The sequence below is a fragment of the Protomyctophum bolini genome (assembly GCF_963924005.1).
Source record: "Protomyctophum bolini genome assembly, chromosome: 24".
Lineage (NCBI taxonomy): Eukaryota > Metazoa > Chordata > Actinopteri > Myctophiformes > Myctophidae > Protomyctophum > Protomyctophum bolini.
The window spans coordinates 17911005-17925782 of NC_137885.1; the positions used below are offsets into that span (position 1 = coordinate 17911005).

At 43.6% G+C, this 14778-nt stretch overlaps 1 protein-coding gene across 2 annotated transcripts in view; it reads left to right on the top strand.

The window, feature by feature from the left end:
* mgat5 (alpha-1,6-mannosylglycoprotein 6-beta-N-acetylglucosaminyltransferase) overlaps positions 1-14778 on the top strand; it is a 132930-nt gene that overhangs the window by 49533 nt on the left and 68619 nt on the right. For both annotated transcript variants that reach the window (XM_080758872.1, XM_080758871.1), the window contains exon 4: positions 14318-14394. In XM_080758872.1, the coding sequence (XP_080614998.1) occupies positions 14318-14394 (77 nt within the window). The remainder of the gene's footprint in view (positions 1-14317; positions 14395-14778) is intronic.

Consider the following 14778-nt stretch of genomic DNA (forward strand, 5'->3'; position numbering starts at 1 on the left):
TACCCTTGCTGATTAAAGCCTAATTCAGCAGCTAAAGTCCAGGCCAAGGTACGAGAAGCAGAGGTCCAGGGATGGAGGCTTATAGCCAGGCCACGTCGGCTGCCAAACGGCCAGGACTCGCATGCTGTCGCGCACTCGGTGCGGTGCCGCGTACACGTGCATGCGTGCACACACACACAGACACACACACAGACACACACACACACACACGTTGCAGTAATGTCTGGGCATGCACTGGAGACACTGCAAAGGAGAATACATGTCCCCCCCCCCCCTCCAGAAACACACAAACAAGTACGTACACACACACACACACACACACACACACACACACACACACACACACAACAGTTCATGTGTGTGCTGATTGACCCCGATGCTCATTACGACGCTCTTGAAAAACAAAAAGACGTTTGTTTTTTTCTCCCTGAGTCCACTGTAGCATTACATCATGCAGCTGCGCTGCGCTGATCTGCAGTCTGCCTGCCCGTTTCCATGGTCAACACACATGCAGCCTCATACACACACACACGCACACGCACGCACACACACACACACACACACACACACACGCGTTAGGGCTTTCACGACTAGTGATTTTGACTATAGTAGACTAGTTAGACTAGTTGTTTAACTACCTATTATTATGTAATAAAGACGCAGAAAGAGGAGTTTTGCGTAGCAGCAGCTAGGTTGCCATGACAACAGCAGGGCTCCAGACTAACTTTTTTCACCACCGTCCCGGAACCGTCCCAAAATACAATTTGAACCGTCCCGAAGTAAATGTATACCGTCCCGGGGAAAAAATGTACAAAAAGCACCACTCAAATTCTGAAATTAATAACTGTATTCCTATTGTAATAGAAATACAATTAAGCCAAACAAATAATGTACTGCATGTATTGAATACATGCAGTACATTACTTGTCTGGCTTCATGTTTCTTCTGCAGATACACTGATTTAGTCAAAATGCTCCCAGATGAAAAATAGGGCTTGGTTAAAAATGTTAATCGAATTAATCAGAGGCTTTGTAATTCATTAATCTAAATTAATCACATTTTAATCGCATATCAATATTCGACCTGAGAACAGTGATTTTTATTTTCAAATGGATTTTGTTATTTTGGTGTAGGCTACTTTATCAAGTCCAACAGATAACGTGCAGCAATGCAGGTATATGAATACTCAAATGTCTATTACATGGTTGGCATGAGAAAACAAATAAAAACAACTTTATTAGGGGGAATACTAAGACGAAGGATCAATAAATAATAATAATAATAAATACAATCAATAAAAACTGTGGAATGAGAGCGTTTTGGTTTTGGTGTGTGCATTCCACAGTGTTGGGGCAGCAATTCCAGAACAATCTGAGCATTAGAAAACATCTGTTGCTTCAGATGATTATATACCAACATATTATTTAATGTCGACGCCAGCTAGCAAGCCTAGCATGGAAGCTAACGTTAAACGTTGGTGTAGTGTATAGCCCCATGTCCATATGGAACCTTTCTGTGACACACAACCATGGTCTTATCCACGCTTCCAACCGATAGTTTTTCAATCTAAATGTCTCATCCACGGGGAAAAAGCAATATAATTCCTATGATTCCGTTGGGTGAATGTAGTGTGTGCGTTGTTGTTGTCAACGGGAGGCATACTAGTTTGGTCCGACAGAGCATTGGTTGACGGCACGGAGAAATTATCATGCTGCTCATCGCTGCACACGAAATGTGCATTTTCAGTGTAAAAACTCCTCTCGTCCCGAAACCGTCCCGGATGAGATACATTTACGTCCCAAATAGATATTTTACAGTCCCCGGGACGTCGGGACGCCGTTAATCTCGAGCCCTGGACAACAGATAGAAAAACGTGCAGTGAGAACGTGTACAACAACAACTACAATAATAATAATATGAATAATACAAAATTATCAATATATATTTATATATTTTTTTCTTATCAACTATTCAACTAGTACCAGCGAGGTCGACTAGTGGTTTTACTAGTCGACTAGTTGCTTTTCCTTAACGTGCGTTCACACAAATACCAAGTTGATATGTCCATGGCTATGGTTTGGTAAAACGACCGATACAATGCAGCACCGCTGTATCGCCCGTTGAGTTTCCTTATAGGAAGAGAATAATTTGGGCATGTGACAGACTGAGACGAGTCATGTAATTATCGCTTGCAGTGGAATCCCATCACCACCAAAAACGTAACAGCTGTTAACGCTCTGTTCGCGCCACCGTAGACGTTAGAGAGATAGTCACACAGTCACCAGCAGCCATGCCGTTTCTGCCATTTGCTCAGATAAACAGTGGAACATTAGTCATGGCTCGGCAGCGAAGCAAACTAATCACAAGGGGGTTGGATTTTATTATTTTTTGGGGGCTGCCCACACTGCAATCTCCGTGCACTCTGGGCTGTTCTCTCTCTCTCTATATACAGCCCCCCAAAAACCGAAAAGGTTGATGGTCTCTTCTCCTCTGTCCTCGGACGGAGACATTTTCTTTCACAAATGAGATTCAGGGTTTTATTTTTATGTTATGTATTTTATTCCTCCCTTTGTGCCATTGTCTCCCATGTGCTTCTCTGTCCTGTGCCCTATATAAGACAATGAACTGAAACATCACACTCGTGTGAAGTGAGGGGCGCTCTTAATATACATACATTATCATACATCACATTCCACGCTCAGCCAATCACATCACCACAAATTGGCATTCCCTTTCCCACCAATCACTTTTTCCGTCTTCACTTTTCCGCCCTCACTTTTATCGTCAATATGTACTTTGCTCAGCCAATAAAATCATTGCTATGGTGTATCAACCAATCATCAGCCAATGTGTGTGTTCACACAGACTGGGCATAGGAGGGGCCAGCGCTCCTCAATAAAACGGTATTCTCTCCTCTCCTCTCCTCTCCTCTCCTCTCCTCTCCTCTCCTCTAGTTCAGCTGTCAATATTCATAGGGTTAAAGGGATGTTCTCCTCTTGGCTAATTGATGAGCAGTCCTGAACTGTGGTGTACAGTGACACAGACTCGCTCAACCGTGGCCACACAAACGCACACGCACAGGCGGGCACAAACACACCAGCGGACCAAATGGACCCTTACAGCTCTTTGACGCAAATGGATACATCATACAAATGGAACCAAATGGACCAACAGAGATTTAAATGAAGGATTTTGCGGTGTAGATTGGCGTTCCAGCCAGGATAGTTTAGTTCAGTGACTTTAAACCTTTTTCATTTCAAGGATCTCCACGTTGATATGCATTATATTAGGCCTTTTGATACAAATTTGTTTTATCTCTGGTACCCTCAATCAATACAAATTGTCAGTGCTTATTTAACTCTGAGAGTGTACTAAATGGAACCAAATGGACACATCCATTTGGACTCCTGATGGAACCTGGCCTGACGTTTTGAACGCGTGCGTGCGTGCGTGTGCACATGTTCCTAAGTACCAGGCACATATAGATAAAAAGGAGAGAGTGTTGTTGGCCCAACTAAGACTTCACTCTGCATGCTACTGACCAGAGCAGCTGTATGGCACGCCCGACACATTACTTAGTTTTGGAAAACTATTTTGATTACCCTCTGATGCCAAGGTTTGCTTGATCCACTGCCATATTGCACTTTTAATTAAATCAACCTGACTTCCCCTTAAATGCATAGCGGTTGACAGCATAATTATTGATAATGGCACCCATCACGATGCCTCAAAATAAGATGTTATTCTCAAATGACTTGGAGAGATCCAGCTCACGTTTTCTTCTGCTGTGCTTGTTGGCAACACTGACACCAGTGCTGATTCAGTCGACTAATACTATGACACAAAATTAAACTAAATGAAAACTAAGCTATCATGACTAAAACTATGAGACTAAATATATTGACAATTTCGTCAACAAATACAAACTAGAATACAATGTTAGCAAGGGACTAGTGGACAAATATCCTGTATAAGTAATAGGCACAAGTCATTTTATACTTGGTTGCTTGCTGAAAATAGCAGATCTACAAGCTCTCATTGTCAATGTCAAATGAATGTCATGAAACCTTTAAACATGGGATGTGTAACACCCCATGGGCATGCTCACTTTCATCATGGAGTCTGGGTTGTTATTTTCAGGAGGAATTGCAATTCAGAAGCACAGCACGAGAAAGGGGAGTCAACACTGCATTTAGCAGGAGTGTTGGCAGGTATGAGAGAGAGACATAGCAGGAGTGTTGGCAGGTATGAGAGAGGGAGACCGGTATGGAAATAAAGGGAGATAAAGAAAGAGCTAGTGAAAGTGTGATCTGTGATACCATGGGGAGAGTGAGCTGGGCTGGTGAGCAATAGAGAGAGAGCCGGTGAATAGGTAGAGAGACTACAGACAGAACATGGAAACCATGGCGGACGGAGTCCTTGAATTAACCATTAGTCAGACTAGTCTCACATCAGCCGCAAACTAATTAATACCAATGAGTGCGCGCGGCGGGCCTTGAGAGATTGCTCCTGATTTTGAGGCAAGATTTCATTTGATCCGTGCCAAAAATGGATATGGAAGAGAGAGAGAGAGAGAGAGAGAGGAGAGAGAGAGGGAGAGAGGAAGGAGGGATGAGGTCTCAGGAGGTCATACTGTAACTTAACCCATTAAAACCAGTAAAGCATTTTCCGACCACTTGAACCATTATTTTATACGTTGGCTATTCAAGGATAGCAGATCTACAAGCTCATAGCGTGTCACAGGAGAGGAGAGGAGGAAAGGATATACTGTTGTAATTATTACACCAGTGTCACGCTATCGAGCTCGTAGATCTGCTATTTTTGGAAAAATATAAAAAATGTGCCTGGGTTTCCCCGGTTGGACGTAGCGCGTGGAAGGGACACGTTATTCCAACCAGTTCCTTTCCCCTCCATCAGGTACCCCGGCTGGCCAGGGGGAGGCTGTATAGAGACAAGGAATACTGCATGTTTCTTGTGACGGTGCCTAGGGGACACGGGGAGAACATGCAAAGTCGCCAACCCCACCTAGGGTCTGGGCACTGATGACTGATAGAACACGCCCACAGCGCCCACAGTGGGAATCAAACCCTAGACCTTCTAGCTGTGAGGTGACAGCGCTACCGGGCTCCTTGAAAACTACTATATAACAATCACATCAAGCACGCAATCTCACAACACGTTGCAAGTGTCATGTGTTGTGAGCCTGTAGATGTAGTGAGGCCCATATAGGGCAGGAGCCTATCTCCTGTTTTTATAGCATGACGCTAGTATGTCGCAGGGACTTACCTCCAATGCAACCCTTGTTGCTGAGTGCCAAGCAGGGAGACCCGTCCAGGAGGGATCGAACCCCGACCTCCCAGTCCCATTGCGGAAACTCTAACCACAAGACCACTGAGCTGGTGCCTGTAGGTGCAATGAAAAAAAAGAAAAAGATTTCCCCCCTGAAAAACGATAATTGTATTTACTGTTGACCCCTAAAGAACCCTTAGACACGTACACAGATGGCCAAGAAAATACCAGCGCTGTATTTTTACTCGGCAACGAGCCAACGGGTCATCATAGCTTAGTTTTCATTTAGATTCCATTTCGTTTTCGTCAGTGAAAAAAGGTAGTCAACGGACATTTTTTGTCATAGTATTATTTGATTTCCAGCACAGGATGAAATCCTCTACGCCAGACTCACAACAGACTTAAGTACATTCACAAATACATACATATATACATTCGTATTCTTTTTTTTTTACACTTTAAAATAAACCAAGCTCATGTGGACCTGCCATCTTTGGGTTTTTTTCTACATAATACACTTTCATGTCCCGTATTTACCAGTCTATGACCTTACAAGGTCGCGCTCTACCGCAACGGCCAATCAGCTGTCCACTAATAGTTCTCGGGTCTTTTTTTCTCATTGTATGGATTTTGGCCAGGACAGAAATGGATTTGGACAGGCGGACGCCTGCCCTCGCCTTACTGTAGATACGCCTAGTATTATAGTCAACAAAATCAACACTGTCTGTGTTTCTCCGTCCGAGATGTTCTCGTTTTCTCGCTCCTTCACTTCCTTCTTCTTTCCGTCGCCCTGCCTCTGATTTAAAATTCTCTCCCTCCGTCTAATTCCATCCCTCCACTACGGCTATCTTTTCTCAACGTCTCGGCTTCCATTCCCCCCCCCCCCCCCCCCCTATTCTGTCCTCTCTCATCTCTCTCCGCCTATTTTTATCTCTCGCGCTCTCTCTCTCCCTCCGTCTGAACGGCGTTTGCCAGCCGTAGTTTGGCAGTCCGCCTATCACTTTGTCTCATTGCTACAGTACACGGGTTGATGTCATGGTTTCCTCTCCAGTATGTGCCACTTGACAAAATGGTGTGTGTGGCTGTGCACGCTATAGCATGCACGCGCGTGTGTTCCGTTTTGTGCATTAAGTGTGTCTTCAAGTATTTTGTACACTGTAAAACCTGCAGGTAGATTGCCTTTTTGTCATTATAGATGAAAATGTGAGATATGCATTATCTAGTATTTTCACCATTCGTCATACAACAAACTATAAAGGGCTAAGTGGTTGATTTGACTTCTGACTGAGACTGTAAAAGTCCACCCAAATGGACTCTCATTCGGGTCCCTTTTTACAGTCTCAGAAGTTAAGATAACACGGAGGGGTTTGCAGTGCAGCGTGAAATTCTGAAATGGAGAGGAGCGAGAGACGAGGGCAGGTATTAAATAATAAAGAATAAAAGATCTATCGTGCTGCGACTGTGTGGGTTGTGCCATATGTATGGTAAGGCTGGCTCCCAGCCTTCCTATCGCCCACAGAGGTTCTGCCGGGTGGAGGTGAGAGAGAGATAAGACATTCACATCGGTTCCTACCCTCTGTGTTTTCATTATGAGCCCAGGCTAAATTTAGCTCGTCGCTCTTTGGCTGCAGCCTCTCGTTGCTGGGTGATTAAAGCCTGCAGAGAAGCCTGATGGGTTTGGCACTCAGTCACTCATTGATTGACTGGGTGACCGCCGGCTACCTGACTGCATGACAGACTGGCTATAGCTGACTGGCTAGCTGACCGACCGACCGACCGGCCGGCCGGCCGGCCGACTGACTGACTGACTGACTGACTGCCAGGCTGATTTTCTGGTTGATGGATGGGAGAAGGCACTGAGACACACACGCTCACACGTAAACATGTGTGTATGTGCATTCCCGTGCCGCTGTGCAAAAAAACTCTCGTTGGGCTGAAAACAGCCATAGCCGTCATCACAAATGACACATTTATGGGCATATTTAAGCAAGTGGCTAGGGCCGCATTTAGCCCAAGGATAGTTTTTTGTGCAAAACTATTGCTTGGAATGGATTCAGAATCATGAAACCCCCCTAGTTTGACACGTCACATCATATGCTACACTGACGTAGGGGCAGGGAGCGAGCAACGTCGTCGAAAAACAGAGAAAGACAAACGTAGAGCCCTGTCCTGTATGCATGCACGCACGCACACACACACACACACATACACACAGTTTTGAACATAGACACTTATAATCACACTTTTGGATCCATAAGCATTCTTCATCATCATTGCACCCACGCCCTTTAGCGCAATTAATTATTTATCCTTTTGTCATAAAGGTCAGGCAGCAGTGATGTGCATGTGGATGACCAACAGTAACATATCAGAGTGATATATCAGAAGTCCATTATGCAAGGGACATGTTTTATGTCTTATTGTCTTCCTGGAGGACTTCCTTAGAATGACACGGAATAATCCGATCAGAAAGTTCGAGAGAAGATCTTCATTTACTTTTGCTGATCCATCGGTTTTTGACGAGCTCGGATGTTTTTTTTCTTCAGATTTGACCTAGTTTGGGCCATGCTGGTGGCAATCGTCGCACACTAGCACCCTCACTGATAAACTCTTAGAAGGCCAATATGTAAACAAAAGTATGTACAGAAAATAAATCGCATGGATGCAACTGGGACGTATCCTCAGTGATGTATCCCAAGGTCATGGATGCAACTGGGACGTATCCTCAGTGATGTATCCCAAGGTCATGGATGCAACTGGGACGTATCCTCAGTGATGTATCCCAAGGTGATCAGGGTTTTGGGTCTCGCGAACATCATACCCCTCACTCGGGTGACCCAGCCGGGTAGCTACCCTCGATCAGACCCACTAGATAAAGACCAGGGCCACACGATCCGTTGGAACCACTCCGGAACTACTATGCCGGGACTGAGAGGTACAATTCTGGCATGTGGAGGGACTAGGGGACTAGGCTTTTTTGTAATGTTTTATTGTTGTAACTGACTGCCGGTGTGCCAAAGACGAATTTCCATTTTATGTAAATGTAATGGACAATAATGTGGAGGGACTAGGCTCTGTGGGTTGCCTCCTCCGGGCCCCTCCTACGTCTCACCAGGTTCACTCCTGCTCTCACCAGACTCTAGCATACTGTACACCACTTTGTTTTGTTCTTTTCACTGTCAGGGCGTGGCCAAGGACAGTCAAAAGGTCAGACTGGCTACATGCCAGCAGCTCCAGATAGTGTGTGAGGGAGATAATTTAGTACAAACAGTCAGGCACTGCAGTTGATGGAACCCTGGAGCATGCATGGGCAACTGGTGGCCCGGGGGTCCCCACCTTGTAGGTTGTAGGTTAATATCAGAATACTGATATATTATTCCTTTCAGCTGTTACAATTCCAGACATGCAAACATGACCTCAAATATATCGTTAAGTAATTGTTAGCCTCTTCGTGGTATGACCTGATGAAGATGTATTGACACTGAAATGTCATGTTGTTTAACTTGTTTGTCCCGGATCCCTGGTTTATCCTTAACATTTCAAGTTCAACTCGCATCACCAGACTTTTCATAGTACATACATAGTATTATATTCAGACCTGGTCTATAGACTCAAGAGATTAAAATAGGGTGCATTTTGCATCCCAAAACACAGTTTATAGATAAGGGACGCAATTAAACAACAACCTCTGCATCCACGGGATGCACTACTGTACTACTGTACTGTTTATTTTGCTAGCTTTAGTTATAATAATAATTTCTTCTTCTGTTTTCTACATGAATATAACCATATAAAATGAAATGGGAGTTAAATGCTGCAATTTGTAAAAATGGCAAAATATGACTCCTAATGTCGTTGAAGTGGGACTCATAAAATGTCCCTGGGACTCATCTAAAAGACCATCCCTGCATCCCGGGACTCATTACATTGAAAATCTATTTACATCAATGGACCCGCTTTAATTACTTAGACTTACAGTCTATTGGCAGCTTAATGACTAGTATTACAATGTTATTGTCTTTTTTTATGGCCAATGTATTTGTATTTAGTTCATAAAGTTAACATAACTAAAGGCATTAAAAAAAATAAATAAAAAAGAAACACTTTTCAGTTTCAGATTTCAATTCAAATATAGCAAAAAATAGCTGATCTACAAGCTCAAAACGTGTTGCTTTTGAGCTTGCAGATCGGCTATCTTTGCTACGACAGTAATATACAATGTGGCCCTCTGGAGTGAGCGTGGAAATATAGTGGCCCTCTCCATCGTCAAAGTTGCCCACCCCTTCCCTGGAGCATGCTGGGGCATGAGCTCAGCAGGGCACCCTGGGTCTCCTCACTCACCCAGCCCCGACCCCAAGAGCTCCTGTATTCATGGTCCCATGATAGCCCAAATGCATTGGCCATGTTGTGGTTTTGTTGGTTTGTTTGTTTGTTGGTTGGCTGGTTGGTCGGGCGAGCTGTGGGATCTCGGGAAGCAAAGCAAAATAGTTCAAGCCGATTACCTCATGCTTTGGCTTGGATCGTTGCACACTGGCCCGGGACATCTACATGGTGACTGTAGTTATAGCGGAAACTGCCGAAATTAGGAAATAATTTATTTGAAAGGTTATTGGAATTGTTATAGATATTGGCATTGGGATGCTTTAATAGAAATGTCAGATGTTACACATCCCCTGCTGCTGCTGCTATGACACCTGGATTTCCCTCCAGGGATCAAAAAAGATTGAGCTTATCTTGAAAGCAACTGAATTTGACAGTTTTTTGTTAATAATGAATGTCCAAGTCAACAAACGTCCAGTTAATGGAATGCTATTTGTAAATGTTCGTCTGTTGATAGTATTAGGTTAATTTACTTCAGCACTGGCAAAATACGATAACTCGATGCACGGATACATACCTGTGATTCCCTCAACTCTGACAGACACTGTGGGGGCTAGGAGTGGCAAACCACGCTGGTGTCTGCTGTACGATGACAAAGGTTTTGTTTAAAAAATGTTTTTTGTGGTCCTGTGCTCGGCCAATGGTGACGTTCTCCTCCCTTGAGGTTTCCTCATTGTTCTGGAGCTCTCATGACTCGGCCAACAAGGACCATTTAATGCTCACGCCCATCCGCCGACCGACCGCAGCGGAGAGAAGCAAACTAATCTCCAGGCATCACTCCAGAGAAGTGTTCTGATTCTGAAGTCTGAACTGGTCTGTGAAGTGCTGAGACCTGACCTCCTACCTCCTCTCTCTGGCTCTCTCCTCCCCCTCTCCCCAGGCAGCAGACGCATTAAGATGAATCTTCTCTGCTATATCACTGCTTCCCAAATAACTGGGTCGGGACCCATTTGTGGGTTGTGGTGGACACATTTTTATGGGTCCCTTTTATTTTTTGTTTCCTACATTTAGCTTTTAATTATTATTATTTCAAAACATAAAAAAATAAACTCCCAAAAAGCAAAAAAATTATAAATCATGAATTAAAAACGAATTCAAAGATTTTTCCCACCTGTAAATTCATGGCAAATAGAGAAAAATGTAAGAAAATCCATAAATCAGAAAACGTATATGTTTAAGCAGTAGTGCAGATAGCTCGCAACAAGCTCGCAGCGTGGCACGGAACGACACATTGTGAGCTTGTAGATCTGCTATTTCCAGTCGTTTGGGTCCCGGGGGAGACATCAAATTACTCTTTTGGGTCACGGCGTAAAAAGTTTGGGTTACTGGTCTACAGTATATGGTCTTTGGTCTGTCCACCATTCCAGATTCTAGATTCTATTATCATTTGATGGGGGGTTTTTTGCACGCAAGATGCACTGGCATAGCCTAGCGATGACGCATTATGGAATCAAAAGCCAAACTTAATTAGAAGAGACAGCATGAAAGGTCATCATCATCACCATCATCGCAGTTGCCCATGGTAACTGCCAAGGTGACAGCCAATGAGAGTTCAGTGTGGACATTATAGGGCCTTGGCGGGGTCTCCTCATAATCTCTCTGTGTTATTTCATATCACGCTGTCCACCGTGGCGTTCTGACATGGCGCTCTGCCAGCGGCGACACAATGCTGATGCCCAAGCATTTCGCCAAGCCGCCTGCCAGTCTTCCTTTGCCCATTCTCCATCCGTCAACATTAATTAATCTACATTAATTATGCACGAATGTAGATCCAGTCCAGGTTTGAGACAAAAAAAACGTTTATGCCTAAGCTTTTAACATTAGGGAACCATTTTTGCATTAGAAGAGGGGGCTTTCAAAACATTTTCTCTCTAAAAAGGGGCGTTGGGTCAGGTGGGGTTTTAAGAGTTGACATTTTTGGTGTCAGGCACAAGATGTAGAATTAAACATATAAAATGTTATACATATATACAATACATACATATATTTATAGCAGAAGAACAAAGTACTGGCAAACCGTAGGAATTGGATAAAGTCTATGAATGGATTAATAATACATTTAAATATTATCTGGAACCATTCATATTTTTGTCAATTTGGGCTTTAAAGCACAACAAGCATGACTCACTCCCAATCTTCCGGCGGAGTCTGAAACCCCACCTTTTGGCAGTTCACCCTGCCACTGACTGTATTTAAGTTTCCTACATGTGTTATTTTTTATTGTGTGATTGTGGATTGATGACTGATTGTTGACTCCATTGTAGGGAACAACACCAAACGTGGGTTTGTGTAGGGAACATACCAACCATACCATTGGTTTAGTAGTGTATAGTGGGAAATTGAGTACTCTTAATTATTATTATATACATATGAGGATAATTTGAGTACTATGTGACACTTTAACCCATTTTGGTGTTAGCATTATGTTATGCTTTAGCTATTGAAAAATAGCAGATCTACAAGCTCATAGCACGCCACCGAGTAGCAGACCTACAAGCTTGTAGGTCTGCTATTTTTGAAAAATCGAAGAACTGACATATAGAAACATAGCTTTTTCTGAAAACTGTCAGGATGTAGAGGACATTTTTTAAATCTGATCTCAGGTCAGAATGGGTTAAAATGTGTGTTATGAATTGTGATATCTCTGGACATTCAGAATTCACTGGTTAGATTGTGGAATCAATCCAGCATTGGTTTGGTCCATGGGAGGGGCCTAGCCTTTAAGAGGGGGACCTGCCAGTGCTGCCACTGCCCAGCAGTCATTGTAGGACTGCACAGGGAGCAGAGCAGACTGCAGACCTAGAGCCAACCTGGCCAGTGGGGTGTAAATACTACTTTTTGTGTGCTTTTTTTTATCACCCATTTGTAGAATCACCGGGTCCTCAGGTCTTAATGGGTTTAATCTTTGGATTTTAAAGTTGTGTCTGCGGTGTGTAGGTGATTGCTAAATATAAAGAAGGCATAGTAATCTATGAACTTCAAGCAGATGCTGTGGCCTGCATTTGCAGCCTTGTTTTTCTCCCCTTTCTTCTCGGGTGATTGATCAAACAATAGAATTCCTGCTCACTGTCAGCAGGTGGTTGACCTGCAGCTGTTACAACCAGCAGGGCTTTGAAATTTGAAAGTCGGATGCCAAAGTCATTAAAGGCAATCACACAGATCTACCAGCGAGCTGGGGTTGAGTCCCTACCTCTCATCAACGCATTTCAGGTGTTTAATCGACAGTCGACACAGAGTATGCAAGCAGGGCCAGGTCCCTTGTAGCCTGGCTTTTTGGCCAGACTCGTATCACACTGTCGTGGCAATTTTTTTGCCACCGGCAGATTGTGACGGCAGTGAGGATTCTATGACATTCTAGTTATGAGATGTCCAAGATATCCTCCATTGTGTGTGTGTGTGTGTGTGTGTGTGCGTGTGCGTGTGCGTGTCTTTATCCCCCATCCTTAATTGAATCCATGCCACAGAGTAAAACAAAAGATGTCATAGTTCTGATATCGTGTCACACACTATAGGCGGATTTGCTTAAATCTAGCTGACCTGATCCCCAGCTCTTATTCAGTCCTGGAAGCCATAGAAACCACCGGGGCAGCTCCCATGTCTAAAACAAACGTAATGTGAACAGTCCACATTTAGAAAAAAAATCTATCTTAACACAGTTGCTTCTCATTAACTGTTCCCGCTGGAAATTAAGTTGAATTTGACTTTTAGTTGTTGTGTTCACCCAGTGCATATGTGAGAAAGTCATGCTTTTGATGCCAAACATTTTGCTTAGAGGAGGAACACATTTTCGCAATACGTCTTTTGAAATATTAAAAACACATTGACCGAAAAGCTTTTAAGCTGTCAAAACAGCTGCTGGGCTAATATAATTGTAGGTAGATTTCTTTGCCTAAATTGCATATGTTAGTGTTTCAATTGACAGTCTGTGCACGTCTATCAGAGTGTGTGTGTGTGTGTGTGTGTGTGTGTGTGTGTGTGTGTGTGTGTGTGTGTGTGTGTGTGTGTGTGTGGGTGTGTCAACCTCTTCTCCTGCAGGAGCGATTGATTTATTTTGAGCTTTAAGGAACAGGCTAGTGTGGGTGTCAGCATCCAACATCAGATGTTGACCTCAAGTGATGAAATAAATACACAGCCAACCATGACCAATATTGAATTCTCTCTCTCTCTCTCAGCCCTCCTTCCTGTTTCATTCTCCTTGTTCCTATTCTTTCTCTAACCCTCCCCCCTCACTCTCTCCCATCCTCCAAACCCTCACTTAATCTCACTTTCATCTCCCTCTAAATCTGTCTATTAGTTCTCCCGCAACAGCCTCTGCCTTCTGTCTGTCTGGCTGTACAGTATGTCTGTACTGTATGTCTGTCTCTGTACAATTACCTATACTAAAATAGCCGATCTACTGCACAAGCTCACACACTTTGCGGTTTTATGCTGCCATAGGACAATGGTACAAAATAGCGACATAAACATGACGACACAAGAAAGGTCAAACTTTGAGATACAAGGTTTCTTTCTGCTATGATCTGTCTAACAAGCTGAGCCACCAGGAAGCCCAACCTCATCCATGTTTAGTATTATTTGTGATTTCAGTTGATACTGCAGAGAGGTATTCCAATGTTTTAACCGGATCTCTCTCTCTCTCTCTCTCTAGACCTCCTAAATGGTGCCCAGGAGAAGTGTGAGCTTCCACCTCTGGATGGATTCCCTCATTGCGAGGGCAAGGTCACGGTGAGTACCGCACACACATGCATGCATACACGCACACACACACACTCCAATATTGACACTTTCCAATATTGAATCACTCAGTCGGTCAGTAATGAGTTTTCCAGTTTGTCATTGTAATTTCCCATTCTTTTTTTTATGATGGCGATTTACCGACACAAAACCAATCCCAGTGTGAGTTTTTCATTAAAATGACCGGCAGGGGAACAGAAAACTCATTATCTTTATTCTGTCCCCCTGTACAATGAAGGAGAAGTCCTCACTGGAAGCCTTTCCTTGCATTAACCTTTCAGATATGGTTTGCACCATTAGAGCATACAGGAGACAGATGGCGAGGCATGCATGATGATGCCCGAATTCTGAACTCATAACTCGAACTCAGTATAA